We start from the raw sequence: 23,416 nt of genomic DNA, 5'->3' as shown, positions 1-23,416 counted from the left end.
CTCTCATAGGTCTCCAATATATACACTTGTGTGAGTGATCTTGGGGGGTTTTCCTTGTCCATCAAGAAACCCCTATTTTACCACTCAACAACAAATTAGTTTAGCCACTTAATTTTCTTGGGTTTCAAGCCCACTACTCTGCGTCAAAACCCCAACCACTTGGGTACTTTGCCCAACAAAATAACTTTTGGTGGGTTTTCTCCATTTGGAAAAACCTTCAGAACTACCCAATTTTCAACAAACATCTCAGAGTCAAAAGAGGTGAATTATTCAGTTAATTTATTCAATGCAACTTCATAGAGTGGGGTACGTTGCATATACTTTGAGCTGCCAGCAAGATCTCAAGTGCATAACACCTTGCAGATCTCATACTTACAGAAGGTGGTCAGACAGAAGGTGCATTAAAACTCCTTGCCTCCCCTCAATGATGGACATGTTATTTAATTCCATAGCACATTTTGGAAACTTGAAAGAAGTTAAGGACTAAGGTACTGTCAGAACACTTCACTCACTGGTATGATTTGCAATTGGAGGATGGCACGTGGGGAGGCCTGAAAGTTGCAGCACCCAACACTGCAATTGCTTTGGGGCAACACAATTCAAGGAGGGGAGACTGTTACAATGTTGAAGTATAATCAGTTTCAGCATAGTTATTGCTACTTCATCGGTCCACTGGAGCAAATTTTGTGTGGGGCATTGGTATATTTAACAATATTTTATTAGTTAACATAGTTTTATACCAGTTAGTGTCAGTTAATTGAGTTGATGTTTGTCAATTGTACTTTTCCATTAGAGAATGGGAACAGTGTATTTACCCCATTTCCAAAGCGAAAAAGAGCTAAATTGGGAAATTAGCTACAAAAGTACTTGGAGGCACCAGAGTAGGTGTCATTTGGTAAAATGTGCTCTTACAGATAGTTGAAAGGCTATTTTACATCAAGAGCAGCCTTCATACTGCATTGCATTTGGCCTGAGTTGGTGTCCACTGTCCATACCTTCTCAGGAGGTTTCAGATTCTTTGTGCTAAAGAGTGCAAGCTTTTCAAGTGTTATTGCAATCTGCTGTCAGAATCTACAGCCAGAGTTTTCTGTGTTAGTGCTGTTCTATAGTTGTTGGTTTTATTTTGATCATTACAGTTAGTTTCCTCTCCTGTTATTGCTGATGTTGTACCTATCAGTTTTCTGCCTCTTCAAAATAGATAAAAATAAACGATTCAGAATTTTTTCAATTTAGGCACAACATAGTTCCCAGGTCAAATTATCCTTGAATGGTTTAAACAAAACAAATATTTGTATATTGGTTTTACTTAAATTCAATTTGTAGCATCATATAGAGATGAATAACTTCAAACTGCCCTCCCAGTGCCCTAAGTCAAAGGGGAAGTAATGAGATTGGGTATTGATTTAGAAACATTGATAAATGACATCCCGCATCAATAAAATCTGAAAATGAATGAATTCTGTAACAACTCACAAGATTAAGGGCTCTTTTGAAACCAATGAAATCGAAGCCAATATTTTCTGTGTAACGAACAGGGCTTCTATATGCAGCAGAAATTTTCAGAATATCTGGAATATGTAATTATCCATTATAAGACCAGTAATATATTTATATAGAAATGTTGAATGTACAAGAGATATGGGATATGATACAAATGAGGGCCCACTTATACAGCTAAGCAAGTGCCCTTTCATGAATGGTCATGTCCTTTAGGACATACCCCTTTAATATAATAATCATTATTATGATAATTACTATTATTTATATTTTTTTAATATATATTATATTCACAACATTGTCTTCCTCTTCAAAAAAGCTTTGTCCTCAGATCTTATCGCTGATAAAATGTGTCATGCTTCTTTGTCTTGTAATCTATTTGCATTTTTTGGAATTCTTCGAATTGTCATCTATAATGAAACAAGATGATAGGATCCTCTAAGTGATAAAACAAAATTGTAAAACTGCCCTTTCATGAATGGTCGTGTCCTTTAGGACATACCCCTTTAGTATAATAACCATTATTATGATAATTTTTTTCTGAATAAGTCTACTCCTATATTGATACAAAATATTTTTACAGAGAGGCCTCGGCCTCGAGAGGTCTAGCCCAGAAAGGTGGCTTACTCACATTACATTTTTGAAAATTGACCCAAGAAGATTAGCTGATGACTGACTAGAACCTGGACCATGACTGGTACATTGAGACAGAAAACAACATTGTCAAAAACTGTAGACTGACCAGAATACCGAAACAACTTGTCTGAGCTTTTACATATGATCATGGGAGCACTGCCCAGGTCAGAATTGTAATCTAAGTCAAAAAGCAGCAAAACCCTTAGCTTTAAACAAACAGGGAAACTACAACCAGAGAACGAAAACCTTATTATGCATCTTGATCGGTGGAAGGCGCTTCTTCCACGATACGATAGCCAAAACTGGAGGAATGATCATCATCTGAGGGATGGCCCTTTTCGCTTGGAGAACCGCCTTCAATTGGAACACTCAGACTCTCCCGAGTTGACATAACCTGGGAGGTCGAACCACCTGGAGCCTTGTTCTGCTGGCTATGAACCTGAGAGGTGCCTAGCGACTCTTTCTCCCTCGTCTCCATAGTCGCATCTGGAGTTGCCGACACCGAACCAACCGTGCCTTCGCTCAGCTGAATAGTAACAGAAGCAATGAAAGAGTGATTACTGAGAGTACAGGGAATTTGGAAACGGGTCGTATGAGCATGAATATTGTGAGAGCTCGACTGTAATGCATATTGCCCCCGGCCACGTCCACGACCTCTCCTGGTGGTTGGATGGTAATCAGAGTTGAATCCTGATGAGCAAGAGGAGGAGTCCGTGGAAGAGGAAGAGGGTTGGCGAATGGGTCGCCCCCGGGAGCCTCCCCTTCTACAGCCCATTCTTTGGCGCAAAATTGGCATGTTGAACAGAGCCGAGGGAACAGAACGAGCCGCAAATCTTTGCAAGCCGGGAGAGACGGGAATGGGGAGAGCAACCTCGCTCAAAGAAGCACTGATAATGGCGGAGGACAGGCAGCAAATAAAGTTGCAGGAAGGTCTTTGGAAAGCCAGAAGATCCCGCTGAGAATCAACCCCACATTTCAGAGCGCAGCGATACCCTGGACTAACCCGAGAGTAGAGCATTGCGATAACAAGGATACCAAACATTCGCCGAGGAGGAACAATGAAGAACTGGAGGAGCGCCATGACATAAGAGCAGAAATGCCAATTTGGGGTGTCGGGCTGCATTAACGCAGCATTAAATGAGCTTACCAGGAGAATGAAGGCTGGCAGCGAGTGAGGCCAGATGGCGTTGGGTGTGAACCACGCGCCAGCCCATCCAGCCACCTTCGTACCCTTATCTGTACTACACACCCGCATCCGGGACCATTATTATGATAATTACTATTTTATATATATATATATATATAGAGAGAGAGAGAGAGATAACATTGTCTTCCTCTTCAAAAAAAGCTTTGTCCTCAAAACTTATCGCTGATAAAATGTGGCATATGTTTCTTTGTCTTGTAATCTATTCGCATTTTTCGGAATTCTTCAAGTTGTCATCTACGATGAAACAAGATGATAGGATCCTCTAAGTGATAAACAAAATTGTAAAACTTGAAAGGGATCTAACCATCTTGAATCAATCTTATGTGAACTCTGAAATTATTTGATAGTTGGGATAGATTGTTATCATAATATTGGATAGTGCAGACTAGTATTTTTCGGAACATAAGTCAGTTGTTTCTGCGCTCAGTTATCTAGATAAGCAGACTAATTGAGATGTATGCTCTTGTGATTCAGATGTCGATAAGGAGTTCTTGTGATTTGATTTTTCCTTATCATGTGAGTGGCAATTTCCTAATGTATTTCAGGTACTAGTGTTGTTGAGCTGGTTACAAAATCTTCACTTGGAATTTTCGTCGTCTGAAATGCAAAAATTGAATATGTTTTTACTTCAACTGATTTGTCATCTTCTTGAGTTGTGATATTGATTGGATCAGTACTCGTTCATTTTTCTTCAACTTGGACTATTACATCTAAAGACTTCAATACTTCTTTCATGATAAGTTCTAATTTGTTTTTTAATGATTCCTTATCATTTTTAAGTTTCTTAAATTGAGTGAGTAGACTTTGATTATGATTTTTGAGACGTAAGAGTTCTTCAATCTCTGATTCATTAGTGTTTTGACATTCAAGCTTTTCATCTTTTAAATATCTGATTTGTTCTATTAACCTTTGATTAATCATTTTAAGTGCACATTTTCTTCTTCCTTTTTTGATAAAGTCTCATTGAATTTCTTCTCGAGACATTCATTTTCTTCTTCTAATTTTTTTCTTAGTATTTTTGGCCTTCTTGACCTTCAACAAATTTCTTTGTTACTTTATGTTGATTCTTTGTAAAGCCGATCTTCGAGATCTTTATATTTCATTTCCGATGCTTCGTTCTTTTGTTGAGGTTTTGTGAGTTCTTCCTTTAATCTTTTAATTTGTATATATGTATTACCTTGATATTCTTCCAAGGTAAACAATTTTCGACATGTTGGACAAAATATTTTGCTATTTTTAAAAATTGACAAATACTCAAATTTTGTTTTACAAAATAGACATTTGGTCCAAAAACTAGAATTATAATTCATTCCTTTTTTGTCAATGATTGACACCATTTGTTGATAATTTTGTCAATGATACTTTGACCAAGAAATTTATATATTCTACATATGAGGGACCCCTTTTTATAACGTGCTCTGAGCGAGGGCGCATTGGGAGCGACCTCGAGAGCACGCTCCCAAAATTCGCTCCCGTAGTGAGCGCGCTCCCTAAAAAAATTTGCGCTCCCTACTAATTTGGGAGGAATAGAGGGAGCTATTGAAGATTTGAAACATGAATTTTTGACTGGGGCAGTCTAACATTCAACCTATGGCCCTAGTATTGATATGCAATTCAAAATAATGTTAAATTCTTAAAGTAAAAGTGACATTCTGCTTTATCTTTCATTTTCATCCTTTTACTTAAATTTTTAACATTACCATGAAATGACTCAATATGTTTGAAAGTGGTTCCGACCTCATTGGATTTCATATGAAAAAACTAGAATTTTATATCTCACTTAAAATCCAGCAGACTTATCAGTTTTTCAGGATTGGGGTAATTGTAATGTTTCTATTGGATTTTGTCATGTACTATGGTATCGAACTCGTATTTAATCAAGAGCACCAAGCCCTCTATGTACCTTGATGTTAGTAACATTGGTTGTCGAACTCCTCTATCGTGACCCTACTAAAAATGTACCCATCACTCAAATAAAATCTTGAATTGACATGCTAAGTTTTTTCTATCTTTTGTTGATGCTTAGAGAATGATACTAATGACAAAGATCCCAAGATAGGCAATGATTTTGATGATATGTAGGTACAAGTTGTAGCATGATTTTTTTGGATGCTATAGGTCATCTAGAGCATATTTGTTGATGTATTTTCAGTTCAAAGATGGATTGCACTCAATGCTATTTTGGTTTTGTGCACCCTTACATGTTATATAAATGAGAACTTGTTATTTGTGAGATTATAATTACTATATGAATGATGTTATATGGTTTAATCCATGTTTTTATGTTTCTTTATCATTAACTCATCATTCTACACGCTTTTGTTGACATATATGTATCAAAATATATAAAAATATATATTATATAAAAATCACTCTCAAAATCGCTAATAACCCAGAAACTTTTGAAAATGTTGTTGTTTGCTCCTGCTTCCACTCTTGCTCTCGCTCCCAAGTAACCTAGCTATATATAACTTATAATCAAACTATATGATTAAATTATATAGCTATTAATTAATTTAAATAGATTCAATTATTGGTTGCTTACGAAATGTCGAGGAATATAACAATGGCCGTGAGGCATGACGGCCAAAGTGGGAAATAATTATTGGAGATTTGATGATGACAGGGGCCAAAATTGTCAGGAAGCACAAGATTCGAACGGGATGGTAGGGTGGGTCGAAAGTGGTTAACGTCGACAGAGTAAAGGTGGGTTTGTACATGTAGCATGGGACCATCTAGATCGTCGCGAGAGAGTGGATGGGAGAATAGTTATAGCGTGGAGGTGGCAGAACAAGCAGTCTGGCGACGAGAAGAGCAACTGGCTACAAAACATAATCGGTGGTTGCAGGGTTGTAACAGTCTTGGCGAGCGATGGCAGCGACTATCTAAACCGTGGATGTGGCTGCGGACAGTGGTCTGTTGACTGCGGGCGACTGCATACTATGGCTGAGGCAGTTGGACAACTGAATTGTTTTTTTTAAATATAATTTTTTTAACATTTTCTTTTGTTTTTTTCTATATTATTCCTTGTATAAATTTTTTTTATTTTTATAATATTTTTTTCTTTAGTATATATATTCTCTCTTCTTTTTGCCTTTTTCTTTTATAACCTTTTTTTAAATATTATACTCTCTCTCTCTCTCTCTCTCTCTCTCTCGATATATATATATATATATATATATATATATATATTCACTTCTTTGTCACAAACATCAAAACCAGAGAAACTCCAAAAAATTTGAGAGTATGGCTAAAGATTGACCAAAGATCTGGTGATCAGACAAACATGGCTCTGATACCAATGTAACGAACAAGATTCGTATATGCAGCGAAAATATTTAGAACATCCGGAATATGTAGGTATCCATTACAGGACACCTAATATATTTATATAGAAATGTTGAATGTACAAGAAATATGAGATATGATTACAAATGAGGGCCAGCTTATATACCTATGCAATTGCCCCTTCATGAACAGTCATGTCCTTTAGAACATGACTCTTCAATATACTAATCATTATTATGATTATTACTATTATTTATATTATTTTTTTATATATATCATATTCATAACAGACCGAAAATCAAAAGGCACCTTACATGCCAACTAAAAGAAAAACAACCATGTCTTCTATATGCTTTCTTGTAAGTGCCCATTTCAATCAATGGTCCAAATATTAAAGCCTCTATCACTTTTTTATAATCTTTAAAAAGAACTATGCATAAAATAAATCTACAGTCATGCAAGATTCTTTGAAATTTCTCAAAATTAAACTGGCTCAAAGTTTGCCAATTTCATGATTAAGTTGTTGACATCATAAAGGATTATAGCACTCTTTCCATTACCCACACTTTACATTCAAGAAACTCATACATTATGGAAATGCATACTTAAACCACATTCAATTTCCAATGAAACTTCATTTACAATTTATTAACTTAAGAATTTTTGCTCTTTCCTTGAAGAAATGGGGAGTTAGTTCTTATTTTTTCCATCTTAAAGGACTTGCATTCTCTCACGAAAAAAAATTTAGCATTTTTAAAGGAGTTTGTTTTAATGGAGACATTGAGAGAAACAAAGAACTTGCAAATGAGATTGCTATGACTGAACTACTTGCCATCAATTGTCTCCTCAAAACATTGCCTATGGTCATGATGTGCCGTAAAAACATGAACTTCATGTCCACGTGAAGCAAGTTCAACAGCTGCATCCACAATCAACCGCTCTGCACCACCTGCACACACACACCACAAGAATAAACAACTCATTAGTTCATGTCCAAATTGGTGGGAAACATTCTTCTTTGTTTCCTCACGCAAAAACCTCTAAACATAAAGACCATCAATCCATCATTAAGCTCATAGGAAGCTATATGCTACCACATTACTAAAGTAAAAGAAAGAGCTCATCAAGCTCAATAGAGACAGAATGAGATAAGCAGTTGTTTTTATTCTCGGCTTGTAGAGTTGAATCTTTTCCCATACTGACCTACATAATGAAAAAGATGCTCTAATGGAAGATTGAAAAACAGCTCAGGCTAACCACAAATAAATGGTATAAATGACAATAAGGAGTCTATCCCACATTAGCATATCCTTCCAAGAACAAATGTTGCATTGTAAATTCCCTTTTGAGAATTTCTATTTTGTTGAAAAGTCGTTTATGTCATGGGATATAAATGTTGGCTTACTTGTGCCATACAAAATTATATTAAATTTGTTGTGTAGACCATCAAATATATAGCACCAAACAAAACAGAAAACATACAAAGTCTAAAACGTTTGTTGTTAAAGTTTGTTAAACTGCAAGCAAATTGTGTTTGTGATGATCAGCTGTCTCATAGAAACTTTAAATAATATTCCATCTGCAAAGAGAGTCAAAACATCATTCCACCTTTCTGAGATAACGGTCTACAATTTTAAAATTACCAGCAACAATACTTTTTCTAAAATTACCAGCAATAATCCTTTTTTACCCTACAAGTGAAACTACTGTTAAGTTTTCCTGAACCTAGCACCTGGCATTCTGTTCACCTAGCAGATTACAGATCAACTGAATAAATGCACAACTAGGTGTTGAAAATATGTAGTGGCAGTCAGTATTTGACGCCTACAAGTCAAAGGAAAATTAATCATTACTCTTGCTGTTCAAGTTGGCCCCAGTTTGACAGGTTGGCCCCACCTCATGAAGGGGTTTGACCCTTGGTCAAAACCCACTTAATTAGACATGTATATATTGACATTTGACCCTCCTCATTTGGTCATCACATCAACAATTTGGATCTGTTCAAGGAGTCTTCTGTTCACACGTGAGGAAGAGGAGAGAAAATAGTTTGACCAGCAAAGTTTGACTAGCTTTGAATCTGTTTGACCAGCACTAACTTGGAGTTTTCTGGGCTGCTTTGACCAAATCTTTGACCGGCTGATTGGACCAAATCAGAAGGAATCTTTGACAGAATGTTTGACTAATTTCTGGGCAGAAATACTTGCATTGACCAAAATTTTTTGACCAGCATTGACCGCAGGTCAACCGAGGCAGATTGACCAAAGTTGCAGGGCCTAAATTCGCCCTCTCGATCGAAACTTTGACCAGTGTGGACCATCAAACCTCCTCTTCTAATCTGCATTGTAGGTTCATCTGAACCTCCTCTAAAGGATGAAACTTTTGGTGGTGGAATCAAGTCGATCCGACAAACGGTTTGCGAGATATCAATTGCCCTAGTTTGAAGGAAGCTGTTGAAATTGAAGCTGCAACTGCAGAAGTGAAGTTTGACCTGCGTGGACCAGAAGATCTCCTCATCTGAACTGCGTTGTAGGTTCATCTTAACCTCCTCTGAAGGCTACAACTTTTGGTGGTGGAATTAAGCTGATCCGACGGTCAGTTTGTGAGATATCAACTGCCCTAGTTTTGATGATGAAGTCGCTAATGTTGATGCTGCTGATCTAGGGTTTGCTACTGCTGATATAAATTAGATTTATTGTACTATTTCTCTCTACTGAATTATTGAAGATAAAAGAAGATTTGATCAAAGGGTTTTCCCACATATTGTGGGGTTTGTCCCTGGCTAGCTGCCACATCTTGTGTCTCTTGTCTTGGCTTGTTTTCTATCGATCGTTTAATTTTCTATCTGCACTTTACTTTATGTACATGTGATTGCTAATCTGTGGAATATAATAAGAAAAAGAAGTAAACTGTTATAAGCATAGAACATACCATAACTTAACATGGGATCAGAGTTGAGGTGAAGACAAAGCCCAAGCAAGAGCAAGAGCAATCACCGAAGAGAAGATTGGCAAGGCTATCCTAAAAGAACTATGGGGTCCTCAACACTCTTTCCTGCCAAAGACAAGCTCTGTGAGAAAGCTGACTATCACAGATGGAAGATGTCTATCAATCTAACTCTAGAAGATCAAGGAGTGTTGGACCATGTAAGAGGCAATATTGTTGAGCCTCCATCAAATGCATCTGCTGCTGCCTGGAACAAATGGAAAAATGGAGAAGTCAAAACAAAAAATATCATCCGGGACTCTATCGACAAGCACTTGGTGGCCTACATCTTTGAACTGGACACCTCCAAGGAAATCTACGATAGACTGGTGAGTTTATTTAAGGTCAATGATGCAAATCAAGTTTTGTTTCTTAGAAATAAGCTGAGGGAAATCAAGAAGGATAAATATGAGAGTATGCAAGCATACTTCTTAAGAATCACCGAAATCAAGAACGATCTCCTATCTATTGGGGAAACTATTACTGACAGGGAAATGGCACTCACAACTCTTGGAGGATTACCATCCGAATGGGACGTGTTCAAGACTACTCTTCTGAACAATAATGTTATTCTTGGTTTCGAGGAATTAATGGCTAGATGCATTCAAGAAGAAACATGGGTAGAAGAGCAAGAAATGCCCATGCCTAAAGGTCCTCCTGCTGCCTTTTCTTCTCATGCTAAGAAAAAAAATAATTCCGGGACTAAATCAAAAGGAAAGGCTGGACCTAAGGGTGGAAGAAAAGGAAGATGTTACATCTGCGATAAAGCAGGTCACTATGCAAGGGAGTGCCCTCATAGAAAAGACTCACACCAGGACGATGATCAAAATCCCTCTTATGGCAATCAAAGGAATGGCAAATCTAATAGCAGAGGTAAAAGGAGTATTGGAAATCAAGGAAGAGGACAACCATTCAAGAAGGCTAGAAATTCTAGGTACGAATCTAACATTGTTGACAATAAGCAGGTTGAATATTATCTACCAGCTGCCCTATCTACCTCTGCTCCTTCGGACGCAATGGGAATTTGGCTCATGATAGTGGTGCCTCAAGACACTTCACTGGTTACAAAGAAGTACTCCATAATCTCGTAGAGAAAGAAACTAACCTGGAAATTGTCCTTGGAGATGACATGAAATACCCCATGAAAGGTGTAGGCAATGTTTCTCTCAAATTGAATCAAGGTAATACAATCCACTTACAAGATGTATTATATGTACCTGATCTCAAAAAGAACCCGGTATCCATCTCGGCAATGGAAGACAAAGGCTACAAGGTAACCTTCAGTGATGGAAAGGTACGTATATGGAAAAATAATGTTAAAGAAGCTTTCGCTCTTGGGTTTCGAGTTGATTCTTTATATCAGGTCGGTGGGTTTCGAGTTGATTCTTTATATCAGGTCGGTGGAAGTCTGCTAGGTGTCATGTCTTGTGACACAACTCTTCAGTTTGAACTTTGGCATCGGAGGTTTGCCCAGCTTCATTATAAAGCTCTACCCGATGAAAGACAAATGGTAATAGGGATGCCTGAATTCCGAGTAGAGAAAGAAGTTGTATGTCCAAGATGTGCTGACGGAAAGCTCAAAACTACCCCTCAAGCCAAAGAAAGACCTCCGATATATTACAGTTGGTTCACTCAGGCATACTTGAGGCTGGCATTAAGAGGGAAACTACTACTCCACATACTCTTGAGCAGAATGGTGTGGTGGAAAGGAAGAACCGTACGATTATGGAATTTGTACAGAGACTTCCGAAGTTTCTATGGGTAGATAATGTAACAATGCCTGATGTGGAGGAACCCATGGATCCTATTTATCCACCTAAGCCTTCCTCTTCTAGGACGAGGCCTTCATGGCTTAGGGGGCTACTTGATGATGCTGACGGACACGCTGCACCCCATGGAACCTTCCGTGAAAGTAAGAAACCTAACAGGTCTCAGGGATACCTAACCAATATGAGCACAATCATACAAAATGAGCCTTCATCATTCTCAGATGTCGTCAAGCATCAAGTATGGAAGGATGTTATGACCATTATGGAGAATGATGTCTGGGAAGTAGTTCCCAGACCCCAGGACAAGACAATTGTTACTTCAAAATGGCCTTACAAGATAAAGTTGCAGCAGATGGAAGTACAAAATAGTATAAGGCTCGTTTTGTTGCTCGTGGTTTCTCCCATAAGGAAGGTATAGACTATGATGTGATATTTGCACCTGTTGCCAGATATACGACCATCCGCTTGATCATAGCCCTTGTGGCTTCACAAGGATGGAACCTACATCAGATGGATGTCAAGACCGCATTCTTGCACGGTTCGATCAAAGAAGAGGTCTATGTGGAGCAACCCGAAGGATTTGAGATTTATGATTGAAAATCTCATGTATGCAGGTTGAAGAAGGCTCTCTATGGGCTGAAGCAAGCACCCCGAGCATGGTATGAGAGGATCGATAGCTACTTAATGAAGCTAGGATTCACTAGGAGTGAAGTTGATCCTAACCTTTACTTTAAGGTTGAAGATGACAAACCTCTCATACTGGTGTTGTATGTGGATGACCTCTTTCTAATGTGCATACCCTCTCATTCACAAATGTAAGAGGCAGTTGGCTTCTGAATTTGAAATGAAGAACCAAGGACTTGAAGTGTGCCAGAAGCCAAGGGAAATTTTCCTATCTCAACGAAAATATGTGGTGAAGATTATGAAAAGATTTGGTATGATGGACTGCATTCCTGTGACTACCTCGAGGATCTTAACTTTCAGAAGTTATATGGTAGTGATGTCGGACCAGATTTGGAAAATGCCTCTGAGTTTCAAAAACTCATTTTCGTTGATGTTCTTGGTGAACGTCTGTCCGAACATATGTTTTGCAGTTAGCATTGTGAGCTCATATTTGGTTGAGCCTCACTAGATTGGTGCTAAGAATCTTCTGAGATGTCTTTAGGACAAAATCTCTCATGGATTGAGATACACTATCGGAAATATGAAACTGCATAATTATTCGAATGTTGATTAGACAAGTAGTGTGGAGGATCACTGGAGCACTTTTAGTGTTGTTTCTCTTTAGATTCTACTTTGATATAATGGATGAGCAGGAAGCAGAAGTCAGTTGCCATAAGCACCGCCGAGACCAGATACATATCTACGAGTATGATCTCGTATAAAGCTGCCTGGTTGGGGAAGCTCTTCAGTGAGCTGTTTGAACACATATGATTCTCTGTAACAACCAGAGGTGGGATTCGATTATTGAGGAATCTCGTATTCGTCGATTGCTCCAGCAGATAGACATCATCTGGGATATGGTAAGTCGATGAGCAAGGAGGCTCCATCGCATTAAGATGATGTACAGGTCGATACACCTTGTCAAAGCCCTGAGGAAAGATCTAATCTGTGATTTTCCCAAACGACTTGGAGTCGTCAAGAAACCCTTGTACAAGGGTCCTACATGTTGCATACATTGAGCTCTGGGAGCTCTGAGGGCTTGCGGTTCTTACTGGAGCAACATACGACCACAGGGTGACTCACCCTCCCCTGGTGGTGCACACTGGAACAAGATGATTCGCTCTCTTGTGGGACAAGATGATTTGCTCTCTTGTGGAACAGGATAATTCGCTCTCCTGTGTAGCAGGATGATTAGTTCTCCTGTGAGGCCTGGATTGATGTGTTCTCCTATGATGGATTGATGTGTTCTCCATGGCGATTGTAGTAGGATTGGTGTGTTCTCCTGTGAGGCCTGGATTGATGTGTTCTCCATACGATAGTAGCAAGATTGATGTGTCCTCCATGGCGTCCTGGATTGATGTGTTCTCCATGGCGATTGTAGCAGGATTGATGTGTTCTCCTGTGAGGACGGGATTGATTAAGTTCTCATGTCGAGACATCCTACCCATGCAGTCTAGGACTCATGGGAAGTACCTCTCATCTGATCAATGAGCAAGGAAATGAAGTTAGGGACCATAGTAGTACCGATGGATGCATCGTTGTATCTACCGTACTCCCTATGCTAGGATGACCTCCATTGATCTAGGATCAACGATACTGGTCTGGGACCAGTGGTAGGAGTGGTACACTCTATGAAACTAACTTCGGGTCGGTTGTTACTGGTCTGGGACCAGTGGTACGCACTCTGAGACTGGCTTTGAGTTAGTGGAGGATGTGTTGAGAATGCAACAAGATGATGGAGCTTAGTGGAAAGGAGTCGCCTTCACTAAGTGGGCCCGCAGGCAAATTATGGCGCAAAGTCTATTTTTAGACTATGTCTATTTTTAAACATATGGATCATGGTCCATGAGTTGCAGGATGTTGTTTATGGATGATTGGTCATGTTGGGAAAAATAGATGGACTTCTATTTCTGGTTCACAACGGTGTGATCAAAGTCTATTTTTAGACTGCCAGGTTAAAAATAGAAAAGTCAAATATTATTGTCTCATAATAATATTTAGACTATAAACATTATCTTATCCTCTTGGAGCACTTCAGTTTGAGCTATAGATGTGGCACATGCAGCTGTCAGAAGGAAATACGTTTTTCTTGTGAGTCAGTTGAGCTATTGCATGCACGACATCAGTTAGAACTCATGCATGTGAGTTCTGTGGAGTTGGATGTGGAGTTGATGGAGTTGTGTTCAGTTTGACTTTGTTAAACTAGTTGTAATTAGTCTAACTGCAAATAGACGAGTGATGAGTGATGTGAATTAATTGATTAAATTAATTCACTAATTATTAACTCATAATGCAACTGAAGAATACATCAGTTAACTCAGTGCATGTACAGTTCAGTGGAGACAGGTGTTAGAGGTTGAGATTGCTATCAGTTGTGACTATAGTTGTGCATGAGATCTTGCACAATCAATGGATTGAGTATGCCCATGAGAATTGCTTAGTATATGCCCAGTGAAATAGCCTGTGCTCACGTGATTTCCAGTGTGGGTGATTTTCACTTGGTATTGTGTGCAATAGAGGCAGGCAAAGCAGTGGAGAAGATTTGAACCTGTGACTTGTTCGGATCTGAGCTAGTTTTGTGTGTAACAGGTGGAGATAGTGTTGGATACTTGTGAGTATTGTACTATGTATTCTTACATGTTCTCAATCATTAATAAACAGATAGTGTGGGGTTTTCAGCTGTAAGCTTTCCCCGGGTTACACACTGTGTTAATGTGTGCATGCTATTGATGTTTCATTGTTTTTGATGCTGCTAAATTGATGATCAACGTAGAGGAGGTTATGTATTATGCATGTATTCCGCAATAGTGTATAATCGGGATAATCTCTGTTGAATATGTGTTTATTATTCAAAATTTCTACAGGATGTTACTAGTTTGGGACCAGTGGTAGGAGTTGTACTCACTATGACGATGACTTCGGGTTGGTTGAGACTAGCCTGGGACCAGTGGTACATACTCTAAGACTGACTTTGAGTCAGTATGATACATCCTCGATGATTTCTTCTTCTTCATAATTCGAACAAAAGCAGAGCAGAACAGAGCAAAGCAAAGTAGAGCATAACAGAGCAGAGTCATACAGATCAGTATAGCGCAGAACAAGACAAAGCAGAACAGGCAGAATAGAACAGAGCAAGGCAAGGGTCAGGCTGTACAGAGCAGTGCATTTGATGGATGAATAGTAGCGATCGACAGACAGATTGCATATGAAGTTCTCCCTAGTTGAGAGGGAGTGTTAAAATTGGCAACTAGGGCCAAACTTCATGTGGGTCATCTTATTCATGGCTGATAATATGTTCATTAGATTCTTCTCGTCGAGAGGTGTAGGATTGATCTAAAGATCATCCGATTCCGATAAGTATTCATGAAGATATGAATTTATTTTGATTATGGAATTATTATCAAGCCAACCTACAACTCACGTAGGCTTAGAAGCCCAACAGTCGCATCTATTCAAACATCAACAGTTGTGTATAAATACAGGAGGACTTTTCCTCATTTGCACTCACTCATCTCATCACATCTCTCTCTCTCTATTGCGCAGAAAAGAGTCTCTTCTCTACTGCGCAGAAAAGGGTCTCTCTCTCACACATGTGAAGCTGGAAGTTGCTGAAACTGAAGCTGCAACTGCAGATCGAAACTTTGACCAGCGTGGACCATCAAACATCCTCTTCTGATCTGCGTTGTAGGTTCATCTGAACCTCCTCTGAGGGCTGCAACTTTTGGTGGTGGAATCAAGTCGATCCGACGAACGGTTTGCGAGATATCGACTACCCTAGTTTGAAGGAAGCTACTGAAACTAACGCTGCAACTGCAGAAGTGAAGTTTGACCTACGTGGACCAAAAGATCTCTTCATCTGAACTGTGTTGTAGGTTCATCTGAACCTCCTCTGAAGGTTGCAACTTTTGGTGGTGGAATCAAGCCGATCCGACGGTCGGTTTGTGAGATATCGACTGCCCTAGTTTTGATGATGAAGTCGTTAATGCTGATGTTGCTGATCTAGGGTTTTCTATTGCTGATATAAATCAGATTTATTGTACTATTTCTCTCTACTGAATTATCGAAGATAAAAGAATATTTGATCAAAGGGTTTCCCCACACATTGTGGGGTTTGTCCCTGGCTAGCCGCCACATCTTGTGTCTCTTGTCTTGGCTTGTTTTCTGTCGATCGTTTAATGTTCTATCTGCACTTTACTTTATGTACATGTGATTGCTAATCTATGGAATATAATAAGAAAAAGAAGTAAATTGTTATAAACATAGAACATACCATAACTTAACAAATTACTTCATGATGTAAAATGTGCTAAGCAGATAAATTGTACCATTGAAAGTAATTATCTAGCATAAAATTGTGTTGTCTTAATTGCACTTAAAAATCAACATGGTATCAGAGCTTTGGTGAAGGAAAGGGCATTGAGATCACACTTAAAGAGACCTACTTTTGCAATCTGATTATTGTCCAGATCAATGACCATGGGTTCCTACTCTAAGACAAAGAACAAGTTGCAAGGTGCTACAAACTTACGGGCTTGGAAGACAAGGATTGATCTTATTCTTGCAGAGAATGATGTCTTGGATTATGTGAAGGGCAAAGTGACTGAACCACAAGACAATGAAGGAAAGGCAAGATTCAAGGAAAATGAGATCACAGCCATGAGGATCATTGTTGAGTCCATCAAAGATCACCTGATCCCATATGTCTCACATTTGGAAACTCTAAAGGCTATGTATGATGCTTTAGTAGGATTATACTCCATCAATAACATTGGTCAGAAAATGAGTTTCAAGAATCAACTTCATGATGTTCGAATGACAAAGGATGATATTGTGGCTCATTATTTGATGAGGATCTCCCAATTGAGAGATCAACTTAAAGCTATTAAAGAACCGATTTCTGATTTAGAGCTTACAACTACAACACAATGGTTTTCATGGGATTCATTTGCAGCGAGTATTTGAAAGGATGTTCCAAGTTTTGATGCATTATGGACCTCTTGCACTCGAGGAATCTAGACGTGTCTCAAGATGGAGGATTCAAAGACCTCAAAATGATGATCAAGCATTCGCAGCTCAATCTAGGAATGGCAAAGGAAGAAGGAATTTTGGAAGGTTTCATAGGAATGCAGGAAGAAGGCCTGCTCTAGGAAGAAGACTTCCTCCCTCTCAAGGAAGAAAAGATATGTCAAGAGTTCAATGTTTTCATTGTCAAGACTCAAAAGTATGGCCTCTATCAAGACAAGTGTCCTAAAAGGAACAATAACAGGAAGAAAAGGGGCAAGCAACATGCCTCAGCTGCATATCTTAATGATGGCCAAGCACATATGAAGAAGCCAAAGAATGATGAAGATAACTTTTTCTTTTATTTTACTCTTACAAGTTCTATTGTTGATAACAATGATGTTTCACTGATAGATAGTGGTGCTTCTAGGTATATGACAGGAAATTGTGAAAGCCTCACAAATTTGGTGGAAAAGAAGACTACAAAAAGGTGGAGCTTGCTAACAATGGCAAACATGCAGTCAAAGGCATTGGTTCAACATCCTTTCAACTGGAAACAGGAGGTAACATTTTCTTAAATGACATATTATATGTACTTGGTTTGAAAAAGAATTTGGTCTCTACTCCACGCTTGGAAGATAAAGGGTATGGAGTTGCTTTTGTTGATGGTCAAGTTCTCGTGTGGGAGAAAGGCTCTAGCATAGATTCTGCCAAAGTAATTGGTGTTCGAGAAGGAGGCTTGCATAGACTCCCAGGACGATCAATTCAAGCATCGATACATAAAGACCTAAGTTGCCAGGAAACATGGGTTCATGTACGAGTACCAATACGAGGAAGGGTACATTTGATGAACCCATGCACCCATGCACACTATTTCAAATTATGAATTTTCAAATCTTCCAATTTACAACAAGAAAAATAAAATATTTAACATTCACAATGAAATTTCAAATTTAATATCAAGCAAAAGAGATATGAATCATGATAATAGATAGATATTATATGCCCTGGACTCCATTGTCATACTACATTCAAAATTTGCCTTAAGCCATTTCCACACATGAAATAAAAAATTCCAAAAAAGAGTGAAACTGAAAAATAAACAAATCTCAAGATAATTGATTTGGCTTCCTCAAGCCATGTCATCACTCGTCAACATCCATGTTATCATGATCAACATCACTAAGCTCATCAATCAACGAGTTCTCTAGGGAGGGATCACTCTCATATGGAGGCTCCTGCTCATCCATAGCAACTGGAGGTAGCTCAAAATTCATAAAAATATAAAATATAAAAAACTGAAACAGTGGAATTGGTTACTAAATACTGGAAACTCAGTGGCCATGGCGTTCTTATCTCCTCTTTTCATTGTTGTCGCCTTCAACTTCTTTGTTCATTTTCGCGCCTCTCCTCTCGGTGCTCTCCTCTTCGGCTAGTCGCAAATGCCATAAACAATGAAAATTAACAAAGCAACTAGATTGTTTTCTTTTGGTTTAGCAAACGCTAGGGTTTAGTGGGAGCGTGGGACGAAAAAGCCATGTCATCAATTTTTAATATTTTATCAAAAATCCAACAAAAAATAACTTTGTGACTGACAAAGTAATCGTACCCTCCATGTACCCATTTTCGAGAACCATGCACCCTTTTACGAGGTATCGAGTACCCATCACAAATAAAGAACCGATTTTTAAATTTCAGAGTAACAGGTTCGGAATGTTAGTTTTTGTAGCATTGCACAGGTGTTCTAGTCTTGGCTTTGGCCAGAGAGGCTAAGAAACATAGGATCTCCAAAACCCAAAAAGGTTTTGGGAGAAAACAACCAGAGATAGCTCAATTAAATTAATTGATCAATAATTAAAAAATGCCTAAGCCTAACTTAGGGAAATCAATTAATTAAAAGAAAAACTCACACAGATTGAGTTTGAGATGATCTTAGCCGTTGATGGAGATCTAATCATGGTCGTTGGTTCACCAATGAGAGATTATAAGAGCAAGACGATGGGGATGGAGAAGATACATGGAATGAGAGATCTAGGCAGATCGAATTTCCTAGAGAGCAAAGATTCAGTCAAGAAGAGAATATGAGCCAGAGATTGAGGAGCAGCAACAGGGTGATCTGATGGAGTTTCCTAGTGTCAGAAGAGTCAATTGAGAGAGAGGCCGAGTTATTCCATAGGAGACTGCCCAAGGGCTTGCGTAGAGCCTCATAGAGGCAATTCGATTCAGCTGAAGATGAGGCCGATTCAGGTGTCGGAGGCCGAGATAATTGTAGAAAGGGTTGGGGAATCACTTCCAAAAGCAGCAGCAACAACAGGATGTCTGATTCAAAGGCAGATCGAGGAAGTGCGAGTGAGGGACTACGCAGCATCTGCTCAGAGGCCTGCGCAGGCATCTTGGATAGCCAGTTTTTTAGGCCAAGTTGAGGCCGGATTGATTGTCAAGAAGGGAAAAATTCCCGCAGAAATTTTGTTAGTGATTTCTCAGGAGAGGATTGTCAAGTTGGCATCTAGTTATTGTACTCAGATTTTTGTTGTTGAAGAATAATAATAAAACCCTTATCGGCTACACCGGTTTTCCCACAATAGGTTATTCTGGGGACATTTGTCCAAAAATAGCTGTGTCAATTTTATTGTGTGTGCACTCTGTTGTCGCACAGAATGTCTAGGCACCGCGACAATGGCTCAGATCGAGGGTTGTCACCCTGATCCCCAATCTCTTCGTTTAAGTTGTCTCCCTACAGCAGGCTAAGGGGGGTAGACCCTATGGAAAAGTGGAATGAAGAAGAACTAGTTGGGAACCAACCAATTCGGGAGACATAGTGAAGCGATCAAGTACTTGATTAAGATTTAGCAAGACTTATAGGATTTGATTAGATTTTAAACGATTGATACCAGTGCCTTATGGAGTCAACGATCTTGCTAGGGAAATTAAGACCAAGTAATCAATTAGCAACTGCTACTTAGATGAATGACTATCTTATATGAAATGTAGACCCTAAAACTAATGTGAGATGCAAGAATCTCGATTAATTTTAGTTAAAAGTCTATTTAAATGTGAACCCTTCAATCTTTTTTGTGTTGAGCCTGATTTCATAATAATTGGCAGAGAGAAGACCAAGAGAAGCACACTAAGATGTGATTAACGATATCTCTCTTGAAATTCTAACATACCTGGTGCCTCTGACGCTGTAGAGAACTGTGGCTCTGACGACTGCAAGGTCACCGTTTTAAGTACTATTAAAACAGGTTTCTCAAGAAAAGACGGATGGAGATCTATCCGTCTATTGACCAAGCTTATGCTTGGAAGTAAATTTTATCTATGCAAAGTTAACTTATATGCAAATGCACCAGAAGATGAGATGAAGTTAGACTCAAGAACGGAGAAACACTTACGCCGCAAAAGCCCTCAATTACCCCAATGAAATGCTCACCTTTTTTAGATGAAGACTTCGAAAATAAACTCTTGAAGATACTATAGTTAAAACACCAGCTTATTTCAAATCTTCTTGATACAATTTAGCTCAGAGAGAACAAAAACAACTTTGCAATTCGATACCAATGTCAACAGATGCTCAAAAAAATACTTTATGAAACAAAACATTTTATCACAATTCCATGACAGAGTACTTAATTTTCATAAATTAATTTTTAGGATAGCAATAAGAAAAACTTTATGACAGCAGCAATATGACAATGAAAACAGTAAGCTATCAATGATAATTTTATGCCAAAACTTTACGAAATTTTTCAAAACTTGCCCACATGAATTATCAAACATTTTCAGCTCGTTATGATGTGATTTCCAGAATTATATCAGATCTGATATACTTATTACAGCTGGCAATTAAAACATGAAATAAGCCTAATGATGAATGTCCAACTCAAGAAATTAATTCCTTAATGTATTAGACAACTTAGGAACTGATTTTAGGCTAACCCACATGAAATTTTTCCGCTGTTATATTTCAGACTTTAGAAACAGAATTATTCAAATATAACAGTGACCCAAAATGTAGATCTAAGCCAAATTCTTGATACACATCAAACATAAATGACTTATTAATATATTTAGCAATTTTTTAGTTAATTTCAAACCACTTAGATGTGTTTTTCACCACTATTAGAAAGGTATATGACTGTTGTAACAAATAGTGAGGAAAAAGATGGTTTAGAGATCAAACCCTTAGGCCCTAGGCCTTGAAGATCACTTGCCCAAGTTGCCAAAAAAAAATCAATATCTGAAACAAAAAATTTTACCAAATTTTCTGCAAAAACCCACCAATTATTAGATTCAGAAAATCAAATATTCAAATCAAAAACGGAGCAAGGAATCTAGGTCCAATGAGAGCTAGCACTAGGCCCAATAGAACTAGCGTTGGGCTAGGAGCAATGTTTTAAAACTCCGACTCCGACTCGGTATCGACTCGACCGGCTCGATTTCAGTGACTCCATCGTTGTAAAAAATACATTAAATATTTATTTTTTATAAAAACACAAAATTTAAAGCTTTTCATTCATGTTTCCAAACACACAACGTTAGAATATAGATAGAAGAAAACATATGATCAAAGTAGGCTCATGAATATATCCATTATATCAAAATGGCACCCAGTGCACTGTCCAATACATACACGATGATGATATCGAGATCAAAACAAAAACACATAACCAAGGAGGCTAGAAATGGCCTCTACAACAAAAGTCTATGACCAATACTACTGGCTACTACTAGAGTTTCCAACATCATCTGGCTCAATGTTATTTGGGAGCGGGAGCAAAAGCGGGGAGCGAAAGTGAAAACGGGAGCGGGAGCGACATTTTCAGAAGCTCCCGATTTGGGAGCGAATCCCGGAGGAGTTCGACCACCAATGTCACTAACATCAAAGCACATAGAGGGATTGGTGCTCTTGATTAAATACGAGTTCCATACCCTAATACATGACAAAATTCAATGGAAACATTGCAATCCCCCAATCCTGAAAAACTGATAAGTCTACTGGATTTTGAATGAAATCTAAAATTCTACTTTCTCCATATGAAATCCAATGAGGTCGAAACCACTCTCAAACATCCTGAGTCATTTCATGGTAATGTTAAAAATTTAAGTAAAAGGATTACTTTAAGAATTTAACATTACCATGAATAGCATATCAATACTAGGGATCAGAGTCAGACAGGGAAACCCATGAGTCAGACAAGGAAGCCCAGGGAGTCCCCAAAAATAAAAATAAAAAGCCCTTTTTTGGGTTCATTGGCCGTTGTACGTAACCCGGTCGGATTAATACCGAGCCGACCGAGTTGTGTAACAACTCGGCCGAGTCGGTTCCAAGCCGGTCGTTTTTTAAAACACTGACTAGGAGAAGGCAGATCTGGGCTTAGGAGCCCCAAAACTTGAAAGTTTGAAACCCTTGTTCTGAAGAAAAAAAATAAAAATAAAAATAAAAATACTAATAATAATAATAAAATAAATAAATAGATATATATATATATATATATATATATATATATATATATTTTGCTTCAGATCTTCAGATTTATTGCAAAATCTTTGATGGATGGACTTGTAAAAAGATTTGAAATAAGATATTGCCCTCCAGGGCCTAGATCTGTCTCAAAACCCCCAGATCTGCTTGAAAAATCTCAGATCTGAAGATTTACTTGCCTAATTTCTCAGATCAATTCCTGCAAACAATTTTTGAGCCCACATCTTGCCCTCCAGGGTCTAGATCTAGCTCAAATCTGAAGATTTATTTGGCTGATTTCTCAGATCTATTCCTGCAAACAATCTTTGAGCCCAGATCTTTCCCTCCAGGGTCTAGATCTAGCTCAGATCTGAAGATTTTCTTGGCTGATTTCTCAGATCTATTCCTGCAAACAATCTTTGAACCCAAATCTTGCCCTCCAGAGTCTAGATCTAGCTCAGATCTGAAGATTTTCTTGGCTGATTTCTCAGATCTATTTATGCACAAGTGAAAAGAGAAAAACCCAATACCCAATATGTACAAAAAAAGAGAAAATCTCAAAAACCCAAGTGTTAAAATTCAAAATTATGTTACAAAATTTCAGATCTACACAAATAAATAACATATCTATACAAATAATTTACAGATCTATCAGATCTGAGAAGTATGAGTCCAACTCCGCTCCCAGATCTGATAATCTAAGGCTCTTAATAGCTAGATCTATTAGAATCTCCACAAAATATTTAAAAGATTTTGAAATTTTAGAGATACTAGCCCAAAAAAACCCTGTAGAAAATAAAATAAAATAAAAACAAAACAAAAAAATTATTGTTAGATAAATCCTGAGGCTTATAGGAAGTAGGTTCTTCAGAAAATATGTGTTGAGAGTTGGCTAGTCCAACCGAAAACTAT

The 23,416-nt window shown here is 38.3% G+C and overlaps 1 protein-coding gene across 5 annotated transcripts in view; it reads right to left on the bottom strand.

Moving 5' to 3' along the window:
• Nucleotides 1-23,416, bottom strand: part of LOC149238916 (UDP-Glycosyltransferase superfamily protein) — a 184,865-nt gene that overhangs the window by 88,739 nt on the left and 72,710 nt on the right. For all 5 annotated transcript variants that reach the window (XM_089373233.1, XM_089373237.1, XM_089373234.1 and 2 more), the window contains exon 3: nt 7,461-7,577. In XM_089373233.1, coding sequence (XP_089229359.1) covers nt 7,461-7,577 — 117 coding nt within the window. The remainder of the gene's footprint in view (nt 1-7,460; nt 7,578-23,416) is intronic.

This window comes from Pinus tabuliformis, chromosome 8 (assembly GCF_031772625.1).
Source record: "Pinus tabuliformis cultivar Carrire ecotype Pingquan chromosome 8, CPIR1, whole genome shotgun sequence".
Lineage (NCBI taxonomy): Eukaryota > Viridiplantae > Streptophyta > Pinopsida > Pinales > Pinaceae > Pinus > Pinus tabuliformis.
The sequence above is the reverse complement of the archived record's forward strand: the minus strand, read 5'-3'. Positions and strand labels throughout refer to the sequence as shown.